At 40.2% G+C, this 24,048-nt stretch overlaps 1 protein-coding gene across 3 annotated transcripts in view; it reads right to left on the reverse strand.

Annotated features, from left to right (window-relative positions):
* The window catches only part of safb (scaffold attachment factor B), a 71,987-nt gene that overhangs the window by 14,971 nt on the left and 32,968 nt on the right, over positions 1 to 24,048 (reverse strand). For all 3 annotated transcript variants that reach the window (XM_043720813.1, XM_043720811.1, XM_043720812.1), the window contains 12 exons: positions 23,172 to 23,321; positions 21,838 to 21,962; positions 16,373 to 16,524; positions 16,023 to 16,111; positions 14,316 to 14,458; positions 11,840 to 11,996; positions 11,422 to 11,543; positions 11,178 to 11,333; positions 9,339 to 9,611; positions 4,979 to 5,012; positions 3,624 to 3,775; positions 1,939 to 2,054 (listed from right to left, as the gene is read on the reverse strand). In XM_043720813.1, the coding sequence (XP_043576748.1) occupies positions 1,939 to 2,054; positions 3,624 to 3,775; positions 4,979 to 5,012; positions 9,339 to 9,611; positions 11,178 to 11,333; positions 11,422 to 11,543; positions 11,840 to 11,996; positions 14,316 to 14,458; positions 16,023 to 16,111; positions 16,373 to 16,524; positions 21,838 to 21,962; positions 23,172 to 23,321 (1,669 nt within the window). The remainder of the gene's footprint in view (positions 1 to 1,938; positions 2,055 to 3,623; positions 3,776 to 4,978; positions 5,013 to 9,338; positions 9,612 to 11,177; positions 11,334 to 11,421; positions 11,544 to 11,839; positions 11,997 to 14,315; positions 14,459 to 16,022; positions 16,112 to 16,372; positions 16,525 to 21,837; positions 21,963 to 23,171; positions 23,322 to 24,048) is intronic.

Consider the following 24,048-nt stretch of genomic DNA (forward strand, 5'->3'; position numbering starts at 1 on the left):
GTCGATTCTCCTGTTCCTTGGATGCTGCCTGACCTGCTGCGCTTTTCCAGCAACACATTTTCAGCTCTGATCTCCAGCATCTGCAGCCCTCACTTTCTCCATTAAGGTATAAGTCCTGCCCTGATTAGCTTTTCCAAAATGCAGCACTTCACGTTTATCTAAATTCAACTCCATTTGCCATTCCTCAGCCCATTGGCCCATCTGTTCAAGATCCCATTGTAATCTGAGGTAACCTTCTTCGCTGTCCACTACACTTCCAATTTTGGTGTCATCTGCAAACTTACTAACTATATCTCTTATAGGAGGCTCCCAAGCACTGATGATGTCGCCTAGCCAGGGGACGAAACGTTTGCAACAAAAACTTCCAGCTCGGCGAACAGAACCACAACAACGAGCACCCGAGCTACAAATCTTCGCACAAACTTTGAACACTTACTAACTATATCTCTTATGTTCATATGCAAATCATTTATATAAATTACAAAATGTAGTGGACCCAGCACCAATCCTTATGGCACTCCACTGGTCACAGGTTTCCAGTCTGAAAAGCAACCCTCCACCACCCTCTGCCTTCTACCTTTGAGCCAGTTCTGTATCCAAATAGCTAGATCTCCCTGCATTTCATGAAATCTAACCTTGTTAACTAGCCTACCATGAGGAACCTTGTTGAACCTCTCACTAAAGTCCACATAGATCACATCCACTGTCTGCCCTCATCAATCCTCTTCAATACTTCAAAAACCTCAATCAAGTTCATGAGACATGATTTCCTATGTACAAAGCCACGTTGACTATCCCTAATCAGTTCTTGCTTTTCCAAATACATGTAAATTCTATCCCTCAGCATTCCCTCCAACAACTTACCCACCACCAATGTCAGGCTCACCTGGTCTACAGTTCCTGGTTTTCCCTTACCACCTTTCTTACATAGTAATGCTATGTTAGCCAATCTCCAAGCAAGAGGTCCAGCAATCACTTCCTTAGCATCCTGCAGAGTTCTAGGGTACACTTTTGTGGGCGGCACGATGGTTAGCACTGCTGCCTCACAGCGCCAGAGACCCGGGTTCAATTCCCTCCTCAGGCAACTGACTGTGTGGAGTTTGCACATTCTCCCCGTGTCTGTGTGGGTTCCCTCCGGGTGCTCCGGTTTCCTCCCACAGTCCAAAGATGTGCAGGTTAGGTGAATTGGCCATGCTAAATTGCCCGTAGTGTTAGGTGAAGGGGTATGGGTGGGTTGCGCTTCAGTGGGTCGGTGTGGACTTGTTGGGCCGAAGAGCCTGTTTCCACATTGTAAGTAATCTAAAACTTGATTAGTTCCTGGGGATTTATTCCCTTTAATGCATTTTAAAGCATGAAGCATCTCTTCCTCTACGATATGGACATTTTTCAAGATGCCACCAACTATTTCCCCATATTCTATGTCTCCATGTGCTTTTCCACAGTAAACGTAATGCAGAAAACCCGTTTAGTATCTACCAAATGCAAAATATTCTGAAACAAATATGATTAATTTTAGATGAAAATAACTCAAAAGAAACAAGCTGTTTCAGTTAACTGAAACAGGAATATCTTGCAGAAACCTAAAACATTGGTTGAATGAATTTAAATTCTGACCAAAGCTGAAAAACATTCCCATTAAAATGCATAACTCTGTACAGAACTGGCCCTGTTGCAATATTATTTCATAAAATAAACCATGTTTGGTCCATGTGACCTGAATTAACTGGCTCAAATGTTAAATTATAAGCCAGCACCTTGCAGTTATTTGGCTGTCAATATTTAATTATGGATGAAATATTTAATTTATTCTAAATGCATTTATAAAGGTAATTGCTAATTCTTATCACAGCTCAAGGCTGATTGGATGATTCAATCACAAGTGGAATTTTAAACAACACCGACTTCTTTTCATTACAAACCTCTCTACTAACAGATTACCTTGCCAACGATCATGATCTCTTCCCATCATTCCTCCTTCAAGGTTACCCTGCCAAGAACGCTCTGGATGACCTTCCATCTTCCGTCCATGGTCATTGCTCCAATCTCTGCCATCTCTGCATAAGAACAAATAATACCTTGATGTAAAGATACATCAAAGGGAGTTATGGGAAGATTATACATTATACCATTATTTGGCCCTGTGCATGTGCAGGATTGGTCTGCAGCATGTCAGCAAGTTAGCAGTGAGGGGAAGGTGGTACTGGAATTTGGGTTTGAAACGGAGCTTCCCCATCCCAATGGTTTCTGCAAAACCAGCTCTCAGCTATATGCACCGCGTTGCCCTCTCAGTAGCTGTGGTGAGGTGCTTTCTAATATTACAGAAGGACATCACCAGTATCACAATGGCAAAGAGGTCTATCTTCAGTCTTAGTTCTTCAATGGTCCCATTTCCAAACCTCATGCTCTTCAAGTGTCTTAAACATGATTGGCCATTTACCTCTCTTCCAACTCTCTAAGTTTTCACCAATCCCTAAAACAAGTACTATTGGGTATCTCTGTGAAACATTATTACCTGCCTCATTTACAGTGCTATCCCTCTACTTAATCATTCTGTGGGACATGCAGTCACATGGTTACAGTTTCATCTGACTCAGTAAGCCAATAAAACAGCAATAATGTGAATTCCTGCCACCATGGCCATCCAAACATCCTCAGCCATGGTTTTGTGAGCCCTTCCTAAACTTCATTATTTTCAGTTAGTTACTTCATTATTTACATTGTCCATCAGCTATTTACAAGACTAGTTCCAATGTGCATAATATCCAGTGCTACAGTCTCTTTTCAAATCTACAACAGAAATTGCCTTGAAGTGAATACTGGAGAGACAAGACTACAGAGTTTCGGTCCTGCCAAACATCCTATACTGTTACAATATGTTTCATCTTCCTCCACGAGTTATTCATTCACAGGATGCGACTGTTACTGGTTGGAACATCATTTATTGCTCATTCCTAATTGCCCAGAGGGCTGTTTGTCAACCACACTGCTGTGGATCTAGAGTCACATGTAGTCCAGATGAGTTAAGGATATCAGTTTCCTTTCGAAAGGGCATTAACGAACGAGAGGGGTTTTCTCCTCAGCCGCAATGGTTTCATGGTTAATATTAAACTCTTATTTTTAGATGTTTATTAAATTCAAATTCCACCACCTGCCATGGCAAAGATTCGAACCCACTGTCCCCACAGGATTACCCGGGTCTCCGAATTAATAGTTTAGAGATAATATCAAGCAATCACCTATTTTTGAGGGGTATGGGTATTAAAAACAGTTAGTGAATGGAGCTGATCTAAACTTGTCAACTTAAATTACTAGTACAGCAGCTTTAACAGAACAGTTGCTCCTACGTTTCTTTTGTCTACTTCAGCTGAAATCCTCATCAATAAAACATGGTCACCTCCAAACAAATGAGCTACTCCACAAATTCCCAATTCCTCCAATGTTCAGTATGAAAACTATATCCGCTAACCTCTCTGCCTATCTTAGCTCCATATATCCAAAAATACTATTGTCCTTGATAAATTGCCCCACCTTCATACCCTCATAATTTTCACTACCCTTATCTTATTTCAGCCCATCTTTCTTCCAACTCATATTCAACCCATTCCCTCATTTTGAATACTTACCTTGATTGGCGAGGCATAATTCCTCCTCTGTTATCTCCTACACGTTTCATGTCTGGCCCATAGCCACCAGCAGATCCGCCCCAACCCTCACGCTGTGATCCTGAATCACGGTTGTGGCGTTCTGGTCCTCCATGCCTTCCATCAGGATAATGCTGAATGCACATAATACAAATATTTCAGTTTGTTCAAAGAAACAATGTAAGTTGAATATGCTTTAATATTTGAACACCTTTTCAAATTAATATCATGTTTCCATATTGGAGTAATGAAGCAATGTTACTTGTCCAATGTTACTTGTCCAATGTTACTTGTCCAATGTTACTTGTCCAATGTTACTTGTCCATTGGACAAGCTTGGTCATGAGACTTGGACAAGTAACACTGGTAGCTTCACAATAATGTGATGCCAACTTCCCTTTTCACCACTATCAGAATGGTTAGTGCTCAATCTGGACCTTGTATACAACTTAATACAACATAAAAAGAATCACAAGAACATTCAGTACCATCTAGGCAGAAAAAACTCTGCTTATAATCCCTAAACTCCTATTTCCCCATTGAGAATAATCATTAGATAGTCAGACAACTGAAAGCTCAAAAGTTTCAGGAACTAGTTTGTCACGAACATCATAAATGTGTTAAAAATCACAACAACAGGTTATCGTCCAACTGGTTTAATTGGAAGCAAGCTAGCTTTCAGAGTGCTGCTCCTTCATCAGCTCAGAAGGCTTGTGAGATTTTTAACTTTGTACACCCCAGTCCAACACTGGCACCTCGAAATCATCATACATGTGCAATGTGTGGTCACCACCCTCATTGCTATTGCAAAATAAATGCCATACCACAGTCAACAGTTACATCAGTTTGTTCTGGAGAGTTGTTTTATGTGCCTCCATAACATTTCCAAAACTGACCTTTAGGTCTTCCTTTCATTATCTCTGCTCCAAGTCTGATGTCTTTCATTACCTTTGACATCAGCCTTCAGGAGTTGTTAACGACCAACACAGGGCAGGGTTGCAACATGCGAGCTATCCAGTCTCAATGTCGTACACATATTAGTTACAGTGGTTTCAACAAAAGTACTCAAATCTGATCATTCCACCCTCCCATGTTATTCAGTAACAGACTGCCTTCTTTGTAGCTGACGTCCAATGGAAGTGAAACCCCACTTTTCCCATTAGGTAGATCTTGGTTTCATATATTCCCAATTTATGATCAAAAATTAAGGAATTAAAGTTGCTTTCACCCAAATCCATGTTGCAAAGAAGACAATCCTGATTTAAGATGTAGAAGTACTAATACGATAGCTTCCAAAAGCTATATAGAATTAATAAATGTTAAAGTGAAATCTGTTACCTGGCCATCTCTATCACCGACTCCGCCACGAGAACTGAGAAAGAAACAAAACACAACCAAATTAATACAGGTATTCAAACTGCCACAGCTAGAAACAAACTGTACACACTGACAGACTGGAGGCCTGTGGCCAGCAGTGTGCCACAAGGATTGGTTCTGGGTTCATTGCTTTTCATCATTTATATAAATGACTTGGATGTGAACATAAGAGGTATAGTTAGTAATTTAACAGATGACATCAAAATTGGAGGTGTCGTGAACAGCAAAGAAGGTTATTGCAGGAGTACAACAGGATCTTGATCAGATGGGCCAAAGAGCAGATAGAGTGCAATTTCGATATATGTGAGGTGCTGCACTTTAAGAAGGCAAATCAGACATGCACATAATGGTAATGTCCTGGGGAGAGTTACTGAACAAAGAGACCTTGGAGTGCAGGTTCAGAGTTCCCTGAAAGATGGACAGGATAGTGAAGGCAGCATTTGGTATGCTTGCCTTTACTGGTCAGTGCATGGAGTACAGGAGCTGGAAGGTCAGATTGTCTCTCTGCAGGACACCAGTTAGGCCACTTTTGGAATACCATGTGCAGTTTTGGTCTCCCTTCTATTGGAGATACGCTGTTAAATTTGAAAGGGCTCAGAAAAGATTTACAAGAATGGTGTCAAGGTTGGAGGGTTTGACCTATAAGGAGAGAGTGAATAGGCTGGGACTATTTGCTCTACAGCATCAGTGGCTCATGGGTGACCGACAGAGGTCTTTAAAACCCTGAGGGGCATGCATAGAGTGAATAAACAAAACTAGAGGATATAAGCTTAAGGACAGAGGGGAAAGACTTAAAAGGGACTTAAGGAGCAACATTTTCATGCAGAGGGCAGTATGTGTATGGAATGAGGCGCCAAAGCAAGTTGAGAAAGCTGGTACAATTACAATCATTTAAAAAGGCATCTGGATGGGTATATGAATAGGAAGGGTTTACAGGGATATGGGCCAAATGCTGGCAAATCGGACTAGATTTATTTGGTATATCTGGTCCACATGGATGAGTTGGACCGAAACGTCTGTTTCTGTGTACAGCTCTATGCCTCCTTGACACTTTAAATCCCAAAATAATTTAAATATTTCACTTCATTCTGACAGTTAACTGTGATAACGTTTTGATACCATATACCTCACTCTCCTTGCACACTGTTTAACATCTTATTATCAAAATTGGGTTTGTCTTGCAACACATATTTCAATTCATTCATTTTCAGTGCCATCTGAAGCATCTAGATAAATCCTGTATAGATTCCTGCTATGCTCATGCATGAAGGGATTACTTTAGAACTTGCAAATGGTATAGAAGCAATTCACTTTAGGAAAACGTATTCCAGCTAAAAAAGCAAATCAGAAACTATGCTCAGAAATGAATTCCACAAGACACAAAAGTAGAGTGTGCTGAAAAAGCACAGGTCAGGCAGCATCCAAGGAGCAGGAAAATCGACATTTCGGGCCGGAGCCCTTCATCAGAAATGAGGCTGGGAGCCTCGGGGGTGGAGAGATAAATGGGAGGGGGATGGGGCTGGGAAGAAGGTAGCTAAGAATGCAATAGGTGGATGGAGGTGGGAGTAAAGGTGATAGGTCGGAGAGGAACTTGGGGCGGATGGGTGGGAAGCAAGACTGACAGATGGGACAGGTCATGAGGGCGGTGCTGAGCTAGAAGGTTGGAACTGGGGTAAGGTGGGGGGAGAGGAAATGAGGAAATTGGTGAAGTCCACATTGATGCTATGGGGTTGAAGAGTCCCGAGGTGGAAAATAAGGTATTCTTCCACCAGGCGTCGGTTGGTGAGAGAGTGGTGATGGAGGCTGCCCAAGCCCTGCATGTCCTCGGCAGCATGGAAGGGGGAGTTAAAATGTTCGGCCACAGGGTGGTGGGGTTGATTGGTGCTGGTGTCCTGGCAATGTTCTCTAAATCGCTCTGCAAGGAGGCATCTAGTCTCCCCAATGTAAAGGAGACCACATCGGGAGCAACAGATAAAATAAATGACACATGTGGAAGTGCAGGTGAAACTTTGATAGATATGGAAGGCTCCTTTGGGGCCCTAGAAGGAGGTAAGGAGGGAGAGGTGTGGGTGCAGGTTTTCCAATTCCTGCAGTGGCAGGGGAAGGTGGACCTGACCAAGCAGTCGCGGAGGGAACGGTCTTTGCGGAAAGTGGTGGGAAGAGAATTATATCCCTGGTGGTGGGGTCCACTTTAGGTGGCGGAAAGGTTGGCGGATGATGCGATTTACGCTAAGGTTGGTGTGTATCCGAAAAGGATGCCTAGTACAAATTACAAATCCGAAACCTTCAACAACGTTGATTCCCACTTTTATACTCCATTTCCTTTGAAATAAAGGGCAACTATTGCCCAGAGCTTGCTGAAATTTACACATGTGGACTCCCAAATCCCTTGACCTGTAGCTTTCTGCAGTTTTTCTCCATTTAGATAGTTTTCTGCTCCTCTGGTTCTCACACCTTCCTATATTATATTCCGTCTGCCAAGTTCTGGCCACTTGCCTCACCTGTCTATATCCTCTGCTGGCTGTCTTTGTCAGTCTCACTACTTGCCTTCCTACCTACTTCTATGCCATCCACAAACTTCAGTATAGCACTTCACAGCAAGTCTCACCATATATTTTATAGAATCTCTACAGTGTGGAAACAGGCTATTTGGCCCAACAAGACCATACCGATAGGCCTAAGAGCATCCCACTCAGACCCATTCCCCTACTACTCTACATTTCTCCTGACTAATGCACCTAACCTACACATCCCTGATCACCATGGACAATTTAGCATGGCCAATTCATTTAACTTGCACATCATTGGACTGTGGGAGGAAACTGGAACACCCAGAGGAAACCCACACAGACACGGGAGATGTGCAAACTCCAAACAGTCGCCTTAGGCTGGAATCAAACCCGGGTCCCTGGCCCTGTGAGACAGCAGTGCTAACCACTGAGCCACCCCATATATTGTAAACATCTGTGGCCCCAGCACTGTGGCACTCCACTAGTGACAACTCTCTGCATGGAATTTGCACGTTCCCCCAGTGTCTGCGTGGGTTTCTTCCGGGTGCTCCGGTTTCCTCCCATAGTCCAAAGATGTGCAGGTCAGGTGATTTGGCTGTGCTAAATTGCCCATAGTGTTAGGTGGCTTAGTCAGGGTAAATATAGGGTAGGGGTCTGGGTGGGTTACTCTTCAGAGGGTCGGTGTAGGCTTGATATGTCGAAGGGCCTGTTTCCATATTGTAGGGAATCTAATCTAATTACATGTTGCCACCTTAAATCTGCTCCACCTACCCCAATTCTCTTAGTTAATCCTCTATTCATGCTAATTTCATTCCTCCAACACCATGGGTTTTAACTTCTGCAAAATTGTGTGAAGACTTATCACTGCATTCTGAAAACCCAAATACATTACCACCATTGCTTCCTATTAATCTATCCTTCTCGATACCACTTCAAAACATTCCCCTTCATGAAACTATGCTCACTCTGCTTGATTAGACTCATTTCCAAAAGCTTTCCTATTACATTTATAATCGATGCTAATAATTTCCAACAGACGTTAAACTAACTGGCCTATAGTTATCATTGTTACACCTCCTTTTCTTTCTAAATAAAAGGTATAACACTGGTAGTTTTCCAATCCTTCTGGAATTTTCCAGAATCTAATGACTTTTGGAAGATTACTATCAGAACGTCCATCACCCACTTGAGCAGCATAGTGACACAGTGGGTAGCACGGCTGTCTTCTCAGCGCCAGCTAATTCTAGCATTGGGTGACTCTCAGTATGGAGTTTGCATGTTCACCCTGTGCCTGCATAGGTTTCTGCTGGATGCCCTATTTTCTTCCTTCAGTCCAAATTATGCCAAGTTGTCCCAAAGTGTCCAGGGATGAGCTATGGTAAATGCGTGGTTACAGGGATAGGGTGAGGATCTGGGTGTGCAGCTCTTTGCAGGGTCAGTACAGGCTCAATGGCAGTTGGCGGATTGTATATTTCTATCTTCATAGCGGCTTGTTTTAACGCCTAAGGATGCATCCTGTGAGGAGACTTATTGGCCTTTAGGCACTAGCATTTGTCACTAGATCTGCTAGACCAGTCAACCTAATGATTCACTGTAACAATTACTAACACCCTTCAAAACAAGGAAATGCACTAAAAATGGGATCATTGCCAAATTACTGCCTAAAACTATACAGCCACAATCAAAATAAACTCACAGACCCAAATCACATCTCTATATACTCTTAATGCTTCCTCTCAGACAATTAATCCCTGCGTCTGTAGGAATATGATATTCAGAGATCTTTTCAACTTTAACAATTCAAATCTTACCCAGAATCACGCCTGTCCGGCATCCGATCAGGCTTCCAGTTGCCACGAGGTGGCCCTCTTCGTGGAGATTCACGTCGAGGACTGTGGTTGCGATGGGAACCATGATCAAGGTGTCTATCGTGGTCTCTACCAGATTTCATGACCATATCACGGCCCCGACTACCACCTCGCCTGTCATGGAATCCTTCAAGCCTTTTATCAAACCTTCCTCCAAATGGACCTTCATCCCGACGCGGTGGACCACTATCTCTGCGGTCAAACCGATCCATTCGCCTAGTTAAGAGATAAGTTAACAATATGGCCAAAATCACTTTCACTCATGAAAAAATTAATGACGGCCAGTAAAAACACAACGTAATAAGAACAAATCTGAATTAGTTTTTTAAGACAGTCCATGGAATACCCAGACCATAAAGTATTCCAGTAAGACAATTGTCTCCAAATTGTGCTGGTTGCATTAAAAAAAACTGGAAGTAAAAAGAATGGCTGGCAGTCACTTCACCTCAGATGTAATCAAAATATTTTATCAACTGATGAATTGAGCAAAGCTGGCTGAAGAAGAAAATGAAGAACAGCCACTGGTAATTCCCAATTTTAGGGGATATAGAGCAGAACATTCAAGCTTTTTAGCTTGCCCCATATCAGATCTTAGAGTCTGACATAAAATAGGAAATGAAATGTAAAATGTTACTTCTCTCAACTTCTAAATTTTAAATTCAAGCAATTTATAAATTAATGTCGTCAGGTGGCCATTTGTAGAAACAAAATTATATACTTTCGATATCCTAGGCAATTGTAACAACGTTATGATAAGCTACAAATTGAGTTTCCCACAAATAACACAGAAGAACTGCGATTATCCAAATATCAATTATCCGCATATCAGATTATCCGAAGGAGACCTCAAGGTCCCGAGAGAAACGTTACATCAAGGACGTGTTTCCAACACTGATCGCGTCTTTGTTAGTGATTAAGCAGGCACTATCTCCAAATGGCTGATTTTCCACCCTCTCTCTCCCCCCCACACTTTCCCTGGAGTTTTACACAGGTTTGTACTCTAAATCCCCCTGTCAAAAAGTTGCAGTAAAAAGGTATGTGTGTGGCTGTGTGTGTGCACTATTTGGAGACTCACCCCCCAAAAGGCGGGAGTAGCAGCAGCCTTGCTGTTGGTGTCCAGTCCAGCTGCCCCGGAGAGGGGGAGGGGGCGCGCGATGTTGGACGGGGATGGGTGCGGGGGGGGCGGCCTGATGGGGGCTCGCATGCAGTGCGCAGGTACCTTGTCTCCTGAACAGAGAGTGGACTTAAAAAAAAACTCCAAGCCCCAGAGGAAAGGCATTTAATTGCTTAACCGAACAAAATAGTGCCCATCCATCTCGTTCGGATAACCTAGATTCCTCTGTACTTGGGACTAGTAACTTTCAGGAAGACACAATCAAAATTCAGACTTATACTCAAAATATATTTTTAGCTGAAGAACCATTTTAAATGAAACTGTTTAAAAACATTGGGAGCAAAACAATTTGAATTTTCAAATTTTTAATCATGAACTGGAAATATATGAAACCAAAATCTGCATTATGGAATAGACAGAGTTTTATTTACATTGGCTCCAACCTTGTGGTTAGTTTTGGTTCCATCAAGTGTCGTATTAGTAAAAATCACAAATTTAATACCATTGCAGTGCATACAGGACTCTCAAATTGCAAAGGTAAATAACAACCAATGCTTTAAGTGCCCTTAAATCAAAGGTGTTTCAAGTGCAAATAACATTTGATTGTAATTAGCCCAGTATCATCATTCTAACATGCATCATCTCATCTACTCCTGGTTGTAACTCACCTGTCCACCTGCATATCCGGAAATCCCCGACCTCTATCCCTGTGATCAAAATCATTGAACCTATCTGGACGGCCAAAGTCTGCTCCATGACTGCTGTACCTGCTGTCACTGTCAAGGGCCATACGTTTCTGATCAGGCCAGTACTGATCATCCCGTCTAGATGAAGATTAAAACAATTTTTAGGAGTACATACAATATGTACTAGACACTGAGGGGTGAACTGAATTAGAGATTAAATACTTACCTATCAGCATCATAAGGTCTTTTAATACCACCACGGCGCTCATGCTCATAACGCATTTGCTCCTGCTGACGTCGGAGTTCTTCTTTCTCCCTATTAATTCTCTCCTGCTCTCGCCTCCTCTCCTGTGTAAAGAGGAGTGTTTAGGACCATACAATGGACAACACTGAATCAATAATTAAAAAAAAGCTTTGTGTCTTCAATCTAATCATCATCTCTATTTGAACTTATGCATCCTATATATCCTACTATTTTTACACTAAAGTATCAGGTGCTAGACATTATTTTGAAAATACCTATAAAATATAATTAAATGATTTCCTCTACCTCTGAATCAAAAGTAGCTAAAGTGCATCTTCATTTTTTAGTCATATTGATAATTCAACTGACTACTTGTATTCTTCTTGTGCCACTGTCGTACCTGCTCTATTCTGATTCTCTCCCGTTCTAGCCTTTCACGTTCTAGCCGCTCCCTCTCAAGTCGCTTCCTTTCAATTTCAAGCCGCTCCCTTTCCCGCTGGAGCATCTCACGTTCTTCACGCTCTCGCATACGCTCCCTCTCCCATTTCTCTCGCTCTCTGTTAGAGGGAAATATTATCAGTTAACTACAGAAACAAGTCAACACCGGTTGTCGAAATAAAAGCACCATTTACCATAAAAATGATTTCTCAAGATGCGCTTTCAAAGCAAATCTCCTCATAAACAAAGAAAGCAGAAAGAGCTGACCACATTCATTACTACAATCATCTTTAATAGTGCAAATGACTCTTTTTCAATTATATCAAAACTGCTAACAATCTAACAGGAGAAAGCACAAATTGTGCTTTCCTATCTTTCACCGATTGCAGCTTGAGGAAAAACTCAGCAGAATTTCCTCAAGATTGTATAACTAACAAGAAACTCACCACAAACCAATGCACAATCTGAGCATGACGTGATCTGGAGGGGTTTCAAATCTCATATTACAACACAAAGACACCCTACGTTTACCTTCAAAACAGTGTGTGCCTCTGCTGAAATTATCATCTTCACCTGTCACACCTAGATTCAAAACTACCCATGATCTTATCAAGTGCTCTCATTCATTCAAACCTACATAAAACTTACATCACGTTTATGTGATATCTTGCTCATTTGCCGTGCTTAATGATTCCGAAATTCAGGATGCACAAAATTAAAAATATTCACCTCCCTCACTGAGTTATTTATGGATTTGGTCAACTTAACACTCAATGCCAGACTCTCAATGCTCTACTGAGTCCCCTTGCTTGCAATTTGCTGTTTGATCTGCTTTTCCTCGGCACTATTTCTGACTTTGATATTAAAAAGGTACTATTCAAATATCCCAATTTACAGAAGTCCAGCAGTCTTCTGGTGATCTGCACTATAGATCTGGTTGAAGTGGAATATTTTATTGCCATTTACATCAACACATTAGCCGTTCCCTGGACGAAAGCATTCCATTTATACCTCTAAAGATTATTTCTTCCAAAACAAAAATGAAACACAAGAGGACACTTATAGTTTGGAAAAAAGACTAGTGGAAGCCAAGTGGCATACATGAGACAATGTTGCTTTTTTGGGGACAGTGAGTCGAGATAAATTGACACCAACTATTTTGGATTAAGTTGACCCTAGTTTTGCAACAGCTTTTAGATTGGTTTAGCTGCAGTTTAACAAAGATCCTATGACTGAAATGTAAACAGAAGCCTCTAAAGGCATGGCAGAACATCTCTAACCCTCTTTCTGCTGAATGTTCTCTCCCACTCTATTGAAACAACAGGAAAACTATAATCAGAGACACTGAAAAATAAAGGAAAATGAAAGACCCCCAGGTCCAACCAATGTGCCAGTGAATTAAGACTACCGACTGGTTTGCAAAATCAAGAGAATTGAGAGAACATCACAATCCACTTGTGTGGTCTGGACAAGTAATACAGAACTTCACGAGTCTATTTTCCCTCACTTGTCAAACTGTTTGGTTATTCATCAGTATGTATTCAGGATAAAATACATTTAAGCTTAACTGCAATAGTTTAGTAATTAACTTTGCATCCTCTGTCACTTTTCCTGTGACAAAACCAGGTATGCCTTCCTTTTGGTTACCAAATTGCAGTGAGCCAGATAAACTGATTTTCATGGTTTAGTTAGATTCGTACACATTGATCAAGGGTTGTCAAATAGTGGAGTTTGATTATAGCTATTTTAATACTATACAACTGTTTTATACTATGCCAGATTACATTAATATACTGCTAATGTTCACAAAGACCATCTTTAAAACTCAATTAAGCTCTGTTCACTTGAATTGTCACCACTCAAGTTACTTACTTGTATATCAAATTTACAACTCCTTAATAAATTTCTGAACTTAAATTTACGGTCAGCATATCTGCAATTTTTAACCCGCTTATAATGAGCTATGCACTCTCAAATTTCATCATTTGCAGGGGTTCTCAGGAACAGAATCCTCACAGATTTGGAGTGACTATTTCCCATGGATCACCCAAATGTTCTTCCTTTGCAAAACAAACTTGCTCAGGAAAAATTTACATAAGATGTTCAAAAATATTACATGAGGATACGTAAATTGCAAATAATGTACTGAACCCATCAGTGAACGAGCCCACAGTAGATCGAGACCAGTCAATGGTTTAGCACAGTAATTTTATATAGCATGGACTACACCGAGAGGATCACCAAACAGATCCAAACAAATCCATAAGCCATGCATTTCAGCTTTCAGGCAGAGTTAACGATTCTTGGGCCTCATTTAAAAAAGTTGAAAGATTGCAAATAATTCAAATGTATATTTTGCAATGGTGCAGGAACAAAACTGAAATGAAATTTCCCAAATTACTACTCGGGCTTGTTACGGGTTATAAAACTGGCCTCACCTGCGCCTTTCTATCTCACGAATCTCCCGCTCTCGCTGCCTTTGCCGTTCACGTTCCCGTTGTTCTTTGATCTTATCGAAGGAGAGCATGTCTTTCTTATCCTTTTCTTTGCTATCCGATTTGCTGTCCTGACTTTTCGCAGTCTAATTTTAACAAAGAAAATCTAAATTTTAATGCTACATTGCTCAAACTGCAGAACACAATTTGGGTCTGTTTCACTATAGTAAGAATAACCCAAGATATAGCCACTTCTTAAACAGACTCAAACTGTCACATAGCATTCCCTCCAGGACAGAGTGGAAAGGATGTGACTGCAGCACCAAAACATTAAAAATACATTATTTCTCATCTCAGTAAATACCAGCACTACAGAGTTAACTTTAACAATCAAAAAAGACGACCTGACTTCATGATTTGAAGCTATAGGAGGAGAAACAAAAGAGAGTCGCGGAGTTAAGTATGTTAAAAGTGCCAAAATAGTGAGAAACCTGGGCCCGGAATTTGATTTTATAAATCAGGAAGAATATTTAGATCATATAGGTCAATGCCCTGGATGCACTGAAAGATAGTTAGAATTTCAATAACTGTCCAAACTCAATCCTTGCATAACTTTTCTCCTGATCGCAAAAGCCAAGTGAGATTAATGAGTTCTGTTATCAGGTGTACTGACAGTGGAATGAGAATCCTTGACTAAAACAGGTGAGTTAGACTCAATCAATTGACAGGTATAAAAAAACAGAATGAGATACAGTACGATTATAGAAGCCCTATAGGGTGGAGGATAGTAGTGATTCTGCAAGAACACCAAATGGCTGCATCTATCCTAACACAGCAGGAAAAAAACGAATTTCTTACTAAAACAGTTAGATAAGGTAGCATTACAGATCTGCCAATGAAATGGATTTCAATCTGCATATGAGTACATTACAGAGTGCAGATACAGGGCGTAATACTGGTTTTATGATTGATTGTAATATGCTGCGCCCAGTGAAACTGACATACAAGAATGAGGCCAGACAATAGTTTCAACAACTATTTTGCATAGAAATTACTATAAAGAGATTACACTCTAGTTCATTACAAATTCTCTGCCATGCATTTACAACAACTCCAAATGGAACAGAGTAGATTACATAATATTTATTAACGCACACAACCTTCGCCTCGGCTCAGACCACAATTATAAACCGCTTGAACGTTACTGAATTTATTCATGTATATACACACTGTAGTTTATGGAAACAACTTTATAGAAGTCTAAAGCTCAGTGCAATTTTATATTCCGAAGAATTACTGATCGGGACAGATCATTAGCAATCGGTTAACTACTGATAATTTTAGAATAATGAAAAGTTAATAATCCGAGAACATAAGGAAATGACAATTCCACACCTGACACTAAGAATGCTGCTTGGCAATCTCAGAGGTCACAAGGTAGTTGTCATTCAGTTAGCAAAACTGTATCTAGTGTATAAAATATTTGATTTAAATACATTGCAGGGCAGAACAGGGTTTTGTGCTGCATCTCAATTACTTGCCAGTATCAAACACGGTCAAATTACAAATGTCTCACCATAAATACAGAATTCCTTTAAAATTCTTTCATAAGATATTTTTCATTGTCTGGAATCATTTGGAAAGACACAAATTCATCTTGACTGAGCTGACAGATTGTCTTGACTGAGTGGAAGAATTTGGAGTACTTACCACTTCATCTTTGGATTTTGTTTTCACACTGATGACTGGCTCTCCCTTAGATTTATCCATAACTACTATTCTCTCTGAACCTCGACTTCCTGAAAAGGTAAAGATAACGAATCATATTTTAAGAAATAATAGCAACAGGTAATCCCACAATAGTATGTAAAATAAAAAGGTGAAAAGCCAACCTTAGACTGTTTTTTAAAAGCTAGAGTTCAAACTCATTTGCCTGAACTGATGCAACAAAATGTGTGCCTGTGGGATTAGCACAATGCTAGAAGCTTACAGGAACCCAACATTGTCATTTGTTTCATCAAAACATTGTATCCTTTTCTAATAGGTACGAAACACCTTACCTGATCTGCTTCCACCAGTGTGTGAGGATCCAGCCTTCCTTTCACACTTTGAATCTTTTTTGTCATCTCTCTTTTCGTCCTTTGAATCTTTCTTCCTATCATCTAATTTCTTAGAATCCTCTCTTTTATCATCTTTTTTCCCACTGATAGACCTAAAGCACAAATTACATTTGACATTGCATATTAAAGAGGTATCTATGTGGGATTAAATAGAAGACTGAACAAGGGTATTGTGTCAAAAGCAAATACATTTTAGAGAATCATTAAGTCATTGTTTGCTGATGCTTGTCAGCTTACTTCTGTGTATACCAAGATGTTAAATGATCAGACTTGAGAATTGGGACTTTCTCCAATCAACTCCACACCCAGCATTAAACCATCAGGTCAGTCATTCAGCCTCACTTTATGTCATGTTGTTATGATTATTCATGTTTCATGGAGCTATTAGTGCTGCTCAATAACCAGTTGTTTTTGTTTTGCAAATTCTAGGGATACCTTCATAATTAAATCAAGTCTGATTATAGAAACATAGAAAATAGACAGAATAGGCCATTTGCCCCTTCGAGCCTTCACCACCAATCAATACGACCATGGCTGATCATGCAATCTCAATCTCCCAGCCCACCCTCTCCCCATACTCCTTGATGCCTGTAGCTACAACAGCCACATCCAACTCCACTTTAAATATACCCAATGAACTGGCCCCAACAGCTTCCTGTGGGAGAGAATTCCACAGGTTCACAATGGAGTAAAGAAATTCTTCCTCATCACAGTTCTGAATGGCTTACTCCTTATTCTTAGAACGTGACCCATTGTTCTGGATTTCCTCAACAGTGGGAACATTATTCCCGCATCTAGCCTGTCCAGTCCCATCAGGATTTTATACGTTTCAGTGATATTCCCTACTCATTCTTCTAAATTCCAGGAAATATATGCCCAGTCGATACAGTCTTTCTTCAGACGCCAGTTCTGTTGCTGCAGGAATCAGTCTAGTTAAGCTTTGCTGAACTCCGTCAATAGGAAGAATGCCCTTCCTCAGACGAGGAGACCAAAAAACTTCACTTAATACTCAAGTTGTGGCCTCACCAAAGCAGTGTATAACTGCAAGACATCCTTAGTTCAATACTCAAAATCCTCTCGTTCTGAAGGATAGCATGCTATTAGATTAGATTACTTAGTGTGGAAACAGCCCTTCGGCCCAACAAGTCTACACCGACCCTTCGAAGAGCAAACCACTCAGACCCATTCCCCTACATTTACCCCTTCACCTAACACTAGGGGCAATTTAGCATGGCTAATTTACCTAACCTGCACATTTTTGGACTGTGGGAGGAAACCGGAGCACCCGGGGGAAACCCACACAGACATGGGGAGAATGTGCAAACTCCACACAGACAGTTGCCTGAGGCGGGAATTGAACCCGGGTCTCTGACGCTGTGAGGCGGCAGTGCTAACCACTGTGCCACCGTGCTGCCCACCGTGAGCTTTCCTCACTGTCTGTGGAACCTACATGCCAAACTTCAGCACTGTTCCACCATGCACCCAGATCTCGTTGCGCCTCACTTTTTTCTAAACTGCCACCAGATCTGCCTTCCTGTTTTTGTGACCAAAGTGGATAGCCTCATATTTATCCACATTATATTAAATTTGCTAAGTATCTGTCCACGTCACCCTGCAGCCTCCTCTCAGCGCACACTGCCACCCAGTTTAGTGTAATCTGCAAAATTAGAGATATGGCATTCAATTCCTTTGTCCAAAACAGCTGAGGTCCCAGCACTGAGCCCTACAGCAACCCAAATGTCACCGCCTGCTACTCTGAAAAGAACCTATTTATTCCAACTTTCTGCTTCCTGTCTGCCAACCATTTCTCTATCCATGATCTCTGATACAAACAGCTTTAATTTTCCTGACTAATTTTAAGTGGAACCTTGTCAAATTCCTTTTCAAAAGTTCAAATACTTAACATCTACTGATTCACCATTGTCTACTCTACTGATTTGTCAAGCATAATTTTTCTTTAGTGAATCTATGCTGACTAGGACTGATTCTGTCACTACTTTCCAAATGCTCAGTGATTACATCTAACTACTGACTCCAGCATTTTCCCCTGTATCAACGTCAGGTTAACTGACCTATAACACCCCATTTTCTCTCTCCCTCTTTTTTAAAGAATGGTGTTACATTAGCTAATGCATCAGTTATTTCTAGGACCACTTTCTTAAGTACTCTGGGATGCAGAGCTTTGGAGCATTATCATGTACATTTCTTTCCAGCCTTTAATGCATGGAATAAAAATTATTAACTAATTGAGGCAACAATCGCTCAGAACATCCTTGGTTGTGGGTTTAAGGCCCTTAAAAACCTGAAAATGATAGACAAGATGGTACTTCAATGTAATTAGGAGGGAGAACTCCATTATGAAGCTAACTTTCTGATGAGACACTGAACCAAAATTACATCTACCTGCTCAGCTGAGTGTAAGGTTTCCAAGTATGACTCAAGAAATTTACTAATGTCCTAACTTAAGGTTTTATTTAAGTGCTCAGCAATAAACTTTAGTTATATAATTTACTACTTTTAAAGAACATAACAGACCACTTATACAACCACACTTTAAAGAAGCTCACAGAACATGAAGTCCTCTTGCTCAGCTTAAACTTGTTTACCTTTTAAAGAGTTTGCCATCAAAACAACTAAGAAAGGCAAATGCAGATGGCGCATAACTTTCAGAACAGAATTCAAGATGCCAACTAAAACTCCATTTTCCAAATCCACGTGGTGGAAAAAACATTTAAATAATTAAAGCATTTCATAGAAATCTGCTAATTTGGGTTTTATTCCCAAATTTAAAGGTTATGAACAGTTATAAGTTTCAGCAAAGTTTTCAAACTGATTGAAGTGTAGTTTTCAAAAGGATCGAATGATACAAAATCAAGTGGCCTGGGTTAGTCATTGCACCTGCTGCTCTGTCCTAATTTCGGACAGCTCTTCTTGGGATCTACTGGATTCTTCAAACTCATTTGAGGCGATGCGTTGACATGTGGTATATTTGGAATCAGTGAACTATTTAATGAAAAACCTCAATAAGGCACAACAGTAACTAAATTGGCATAAGATAACAAGCTTTTGCAACAAGTTATTTTGCAAAATAATGAACTTCTACACATACAAAGTCATCACCCTAAACTGGTGAGGTTACAACTAATGCATTTCCATTGCATATGCACAAAGCCAGAAGATTTTCATCGGCAGTTTCTATCATTTTTGCTCCCATCTCAGATGTTGGCAGTATTCATGAAATAGCATCCACTAAATTTCTTGCTTATATACTCGCTCCTGAATTTACGCAGCCTTATGCTAATTTGCAAGAGAGTCATCACCGTAATAATTTCAATGCTTCCTGGTTCTGATTAGGTAAATATTCCTTTGTTGACAAATTTTAAATTTCACTTTCATTTGAAACATTCTGGTCACAATCAATCCATCTTGGAGCCCCCTCCTTCCTGCTGCAACCCTCCATATCCTATTGGAATCTCCACTCTTCTTGCACCCCAACTGCAGAGTCCTTCCTCTCTCCATCCAATGTGCCTCAATAGAGCCTCCTACTCGACTCATCACCCAGATTGAAGTCTCCTTCTCGGAACCTTGATCTGCTGCACTCCCTCTCCTCTCCATTTCACCCACAAAAATAACACCTGCTCAGTCAGTGGGAGATGCTTTCATTAAAGTGGTGGTGGGGGAGGGCACCTGCCTCAAAACCCACGCTGGAATTAAGGAAGGCTCACTGCTTCCAGTTATCTATTTATTTTTAACTCACTCATAAGACATGGGTATCACTGGTTGGTCAGCATTTATTGCCCATCTCCAATTGTCCTTGAGGTGGTTGTGGTGAGTTGTTGTCTTGAATTGCTGCAGTCCATGTATTGTGTGTGAACCCATAATGGCCTTGGGGGGAGCTGTTCCAGGACTTCAGCTCAACGACAGTGAAATCAGACAGACAGTGGCATGGAGGAGAACTTACAGGTGATGTTCCTGCATATCTTCTGTCCTTGTCCTTCCAGGTGGAAGTGGTCGCGGGTTAGAAGGTGCTAAGAATCTTCTGTGAATTTCTGCGGTGCATTTTTGTAGACAGAACACACAGTTGCTACTGAACATCAGTGGAGGGGGAATGGATGTTTGTGGATGCATTGCCAATTAATCAGGCTTTGTCCTGGATGGTGCAGAGTGTTGTTGGAGATGCAACCATTCAGGCAAGTGGGGAGTATTCCAACACATTCCTGACTTGTGCCTTGTAGATGGCAGACAGGGTTAGAGAGTCAGGAGGTGACTTACTTGTCACATATACCTTATCTGTACTTGTTATTGATAGACCTTTGAGAATTTGCTAGTGAATGAAACTGGTTATATACCCGTTCATGGATTTTCTCAGGTATCTTAAAAGGTGTTTTTGAGCAAAAGCACAATTTTTCTATATAATGTTTACGCCAACATTTAGTCTGCATAATATTTAATTTTCAGTTCATGAGGTGGATGTTTTGAGAATGGTATTTAAATGTAATTGATTTTATCTGGCTTTGCCACCCATACCCAGTCTTGGAAAGTGATGGTATGCTATAACGTGTTGCTGCTCTTATCTACAAGAAGGAAAAGTAATAATCATTTCCAGGCTGTGGTTTTGCTTAATTTCAAGAGCAGCAACACATCACAGTAGCACGGTGTCACCTTCCAAGAGAAATCTTTCAAACTTTATTCAAAATAAAATTATTTCGACCATTATTTAGTTTCTAAAAAGTGGCCACATCAACCCCATTATTCACAAGGTACTCAAATGAAGCAAATACCCATTTCTGAATATGGAGATCCCTTGCAGTCAAAGTTAGGCAGTTATTCCAAGGCTTGTAAAAAGTATTCATTGGTACTTTGCCTAGATGGCTGTTCCTGAGCAGGACTTGGCAGCGATTTTCAATCTCCTTACCCTAAAGCAGTGCGCCTATATCTTGAATCACTAGAGACTGGAATAGAAATGATGTAAATATTCTTAAAATGTCAAGCTTAGCATTAAGGTTAGATAACTAACTGATCAAAAGATGAACCCTTAATACAGTGCCTGTATAGATCAGGACACATCGTAATGGCACTGCAGAATGCTGAACAGCTTCAGCAGTCAAAGTTCTATTATTAAATTCAATTCCCTTTTAGGGCATGCAAGCAAATTTTGATAACCAAGTAACAGAATGTTTTGTGCAATTTTGCAACAGCCTATTCAAAAGAACATCATATGGCACTTTTATGGTTTCAGACAGTTTACTGTCAGGGAAAAAAAATGAAATCCTTGTATAGTCAGAGGTTTCTTTCTTTACAGATAGGTTGCTCAACATTCAACAAGATATATTGATAATTTCAGAAAAAGCTACCAAAGCAATTTTTTTTGAGAACATATCAGAAATCTAGGAAACGAAACTTACTTGTCAGTTTTGAACTCTGCAGAATGGCGCCTATCACCACTGAGTTCTCGACTTGAAGCTGACTTTTGATCCTTTTTGGAGTCCTCCTTCTTATCTGGCTTTTTACCTGAAGGCTCATTTTTAGCCTGAAAATATAAAGTTTATAAATTTCACATTTGCTCAAAACAACCACAACCCACCACATGAGCTTCCACGTGTCACATTATAGACTAGTTGATTTCTTGCAACTTTGCTCATCAGTAACAAATTGTAATGGTCTTCCAACTGTGGATAATTGTTTTCATTTTTTTAAAAATTAAGACTTTCACTTGCTCTCTCCCTTTTTGCAATCTTTTACCTCAGCTTTTCACCTTCAACGTCCTACGCGCTGCATGCTGCATAATTTAGTTTCTAGATGTATGTGCACATATATATCCACTCAATAATTCTGATATGTTCATAAAGCTTTCAGTTAATGAATTACTCTGTAGGTGGCAAGTTAGAATAATATCTCATGTATCAATTCTTCAAATGACTGTCAATTGCTACAAGGTGCCTTTGATTCACACTGCATCTAGTTAGCAATGTCTTGGACAACAGCATGTTTAGTCGGTTCTCAAGAGATGGCAACAGAGGAAGAAAATAAAAGCATGACTGAAGCATTACCCTGTTTCATTTTCCAATAATCTGTAAAGACCCTGAGTCAGGGCATACCAGCTAAACCTCTTCTCAAAACACAACACTACATTCAGACACACTGTAAGCCCAAGACAAGGAAGGAACAAAAACCCTGGAACGATGTGCAATGTAGATTTGTCTTGTGATGGGTAACAGAGCTGGTAAACAGCCATAGCTACCAAAACGTGGTAATTCTTTTGAGAATTTTGATGCATTACTTTTTAGCAAATATATTATAATAAATCTTCCAACTCCTCTGGGTCAATCAGCACTGACCTAAAAATTTAAATACACTTTCTTAGCAATTAATGCTTAAAATAAATACAAAAATTAGAGGTACAGACTTTTCAGATCACCAACAGTATCCTAGTATATGAAGCGTGTGAAGGACTTTTACTGCGATTCAAATTAATTTTCAATTACTAGAAGATGTTTAGAAACTTATAACATCATTAGTCAGGGTTTTCGGAAAAAACACATGGATATTTTATCAAATGATCTTCTAGGTCAATTCCAAGTAAATCACTCTTCCTAACGATCGCATTTTCAAACACTATCAAGCGATGAGCTCATTGAACATATCAACTATTCTTTCCCCCAAAGTGCTCAGGTTCAACTGCATGTTCAGCATTTGTTTCTTTCAGACTTGAATCTATCCCATGCTGCTTTGCACTCACCTTTTCCACAGAGATCATTCGTCCATGAAGCTCTGTTCTGTGCAAATTACCAATACATTTTGTCGCCTCCTCACTGGTCGACATGGTCACAAATCCATAGCAACGTGCTCCAGGACTACGAGCATTTGTCACTACCTTTGCACCCACTACCTATACAGAAGAAGCATCACATGCAAGTGAAAAACAACAAAGTTTAATTGCTTTACTGTAAAACTGCATTAAATTCTCAGAAGGCAAATTGCATGTGTGTCAATGAACATCTGGTCGTTATTATTGCCAAAGTCTGCTGTTCAGGCAACAAACCAGTTCACCTGCACTCAAATCTTTATGTATTAAAACATTACTCATTACAAAACAACAATTATTGCCAATATAAATAAAATTATTTCTTGCAAAATCCGATAATATGAAAACCAACCAAAACACCAATCACCCCACAATTAAAAAAAAAATTAGATGAGAAAACTACTCAACTACTAATTCAGCTATTTACGTAATGCAACGTTTAGTTAAAAGTACATCATGGTTGAACATCCATGCTTCCTCAGTGTGTATCGTGACAATGTATCAGGTGGTTTCCAAAATGCATTTGATAAACAAACTTCAACACCTGATCTCTCTCTCCATTCCAGTCCCAACCCAACATAATCCTCTTCTGTGCAAACTGTCCATTCAGATCGCATTTGTAGGCAAGTTTCCAATAATCAATTTCCTTTCAACAATGTGCTAGGGATTTTCAATTTCTGCCTTGGGTGCTGTATCCACATTTTAAAAAAAGTGTATCAACAACACTCAATTTCATAATAGGCACTTTATTATGAGTCACTGTCAAGTTTTACAATTTTCCATTTCAGCATTTAAAATCTGAATGCCCACT

Source organism: Chiloscyllium plagiosum, chromosome 31 (assembly GCF_004010195.1).
Source record: "Chiloscyllium plagiosum isolate BGI_BamShark_2017 chromosome 31, ASM401019v2, whole genome shotgun sequence".
NCBI classification, from domain to species: domain Eukaryota; kingdom Metazoa; phylum Chordata; class Chondrichthyes; order Orectolobiformes; family Hemiscylliidae; genus Chiloscyllium; species Chiloscyllium plagiosum.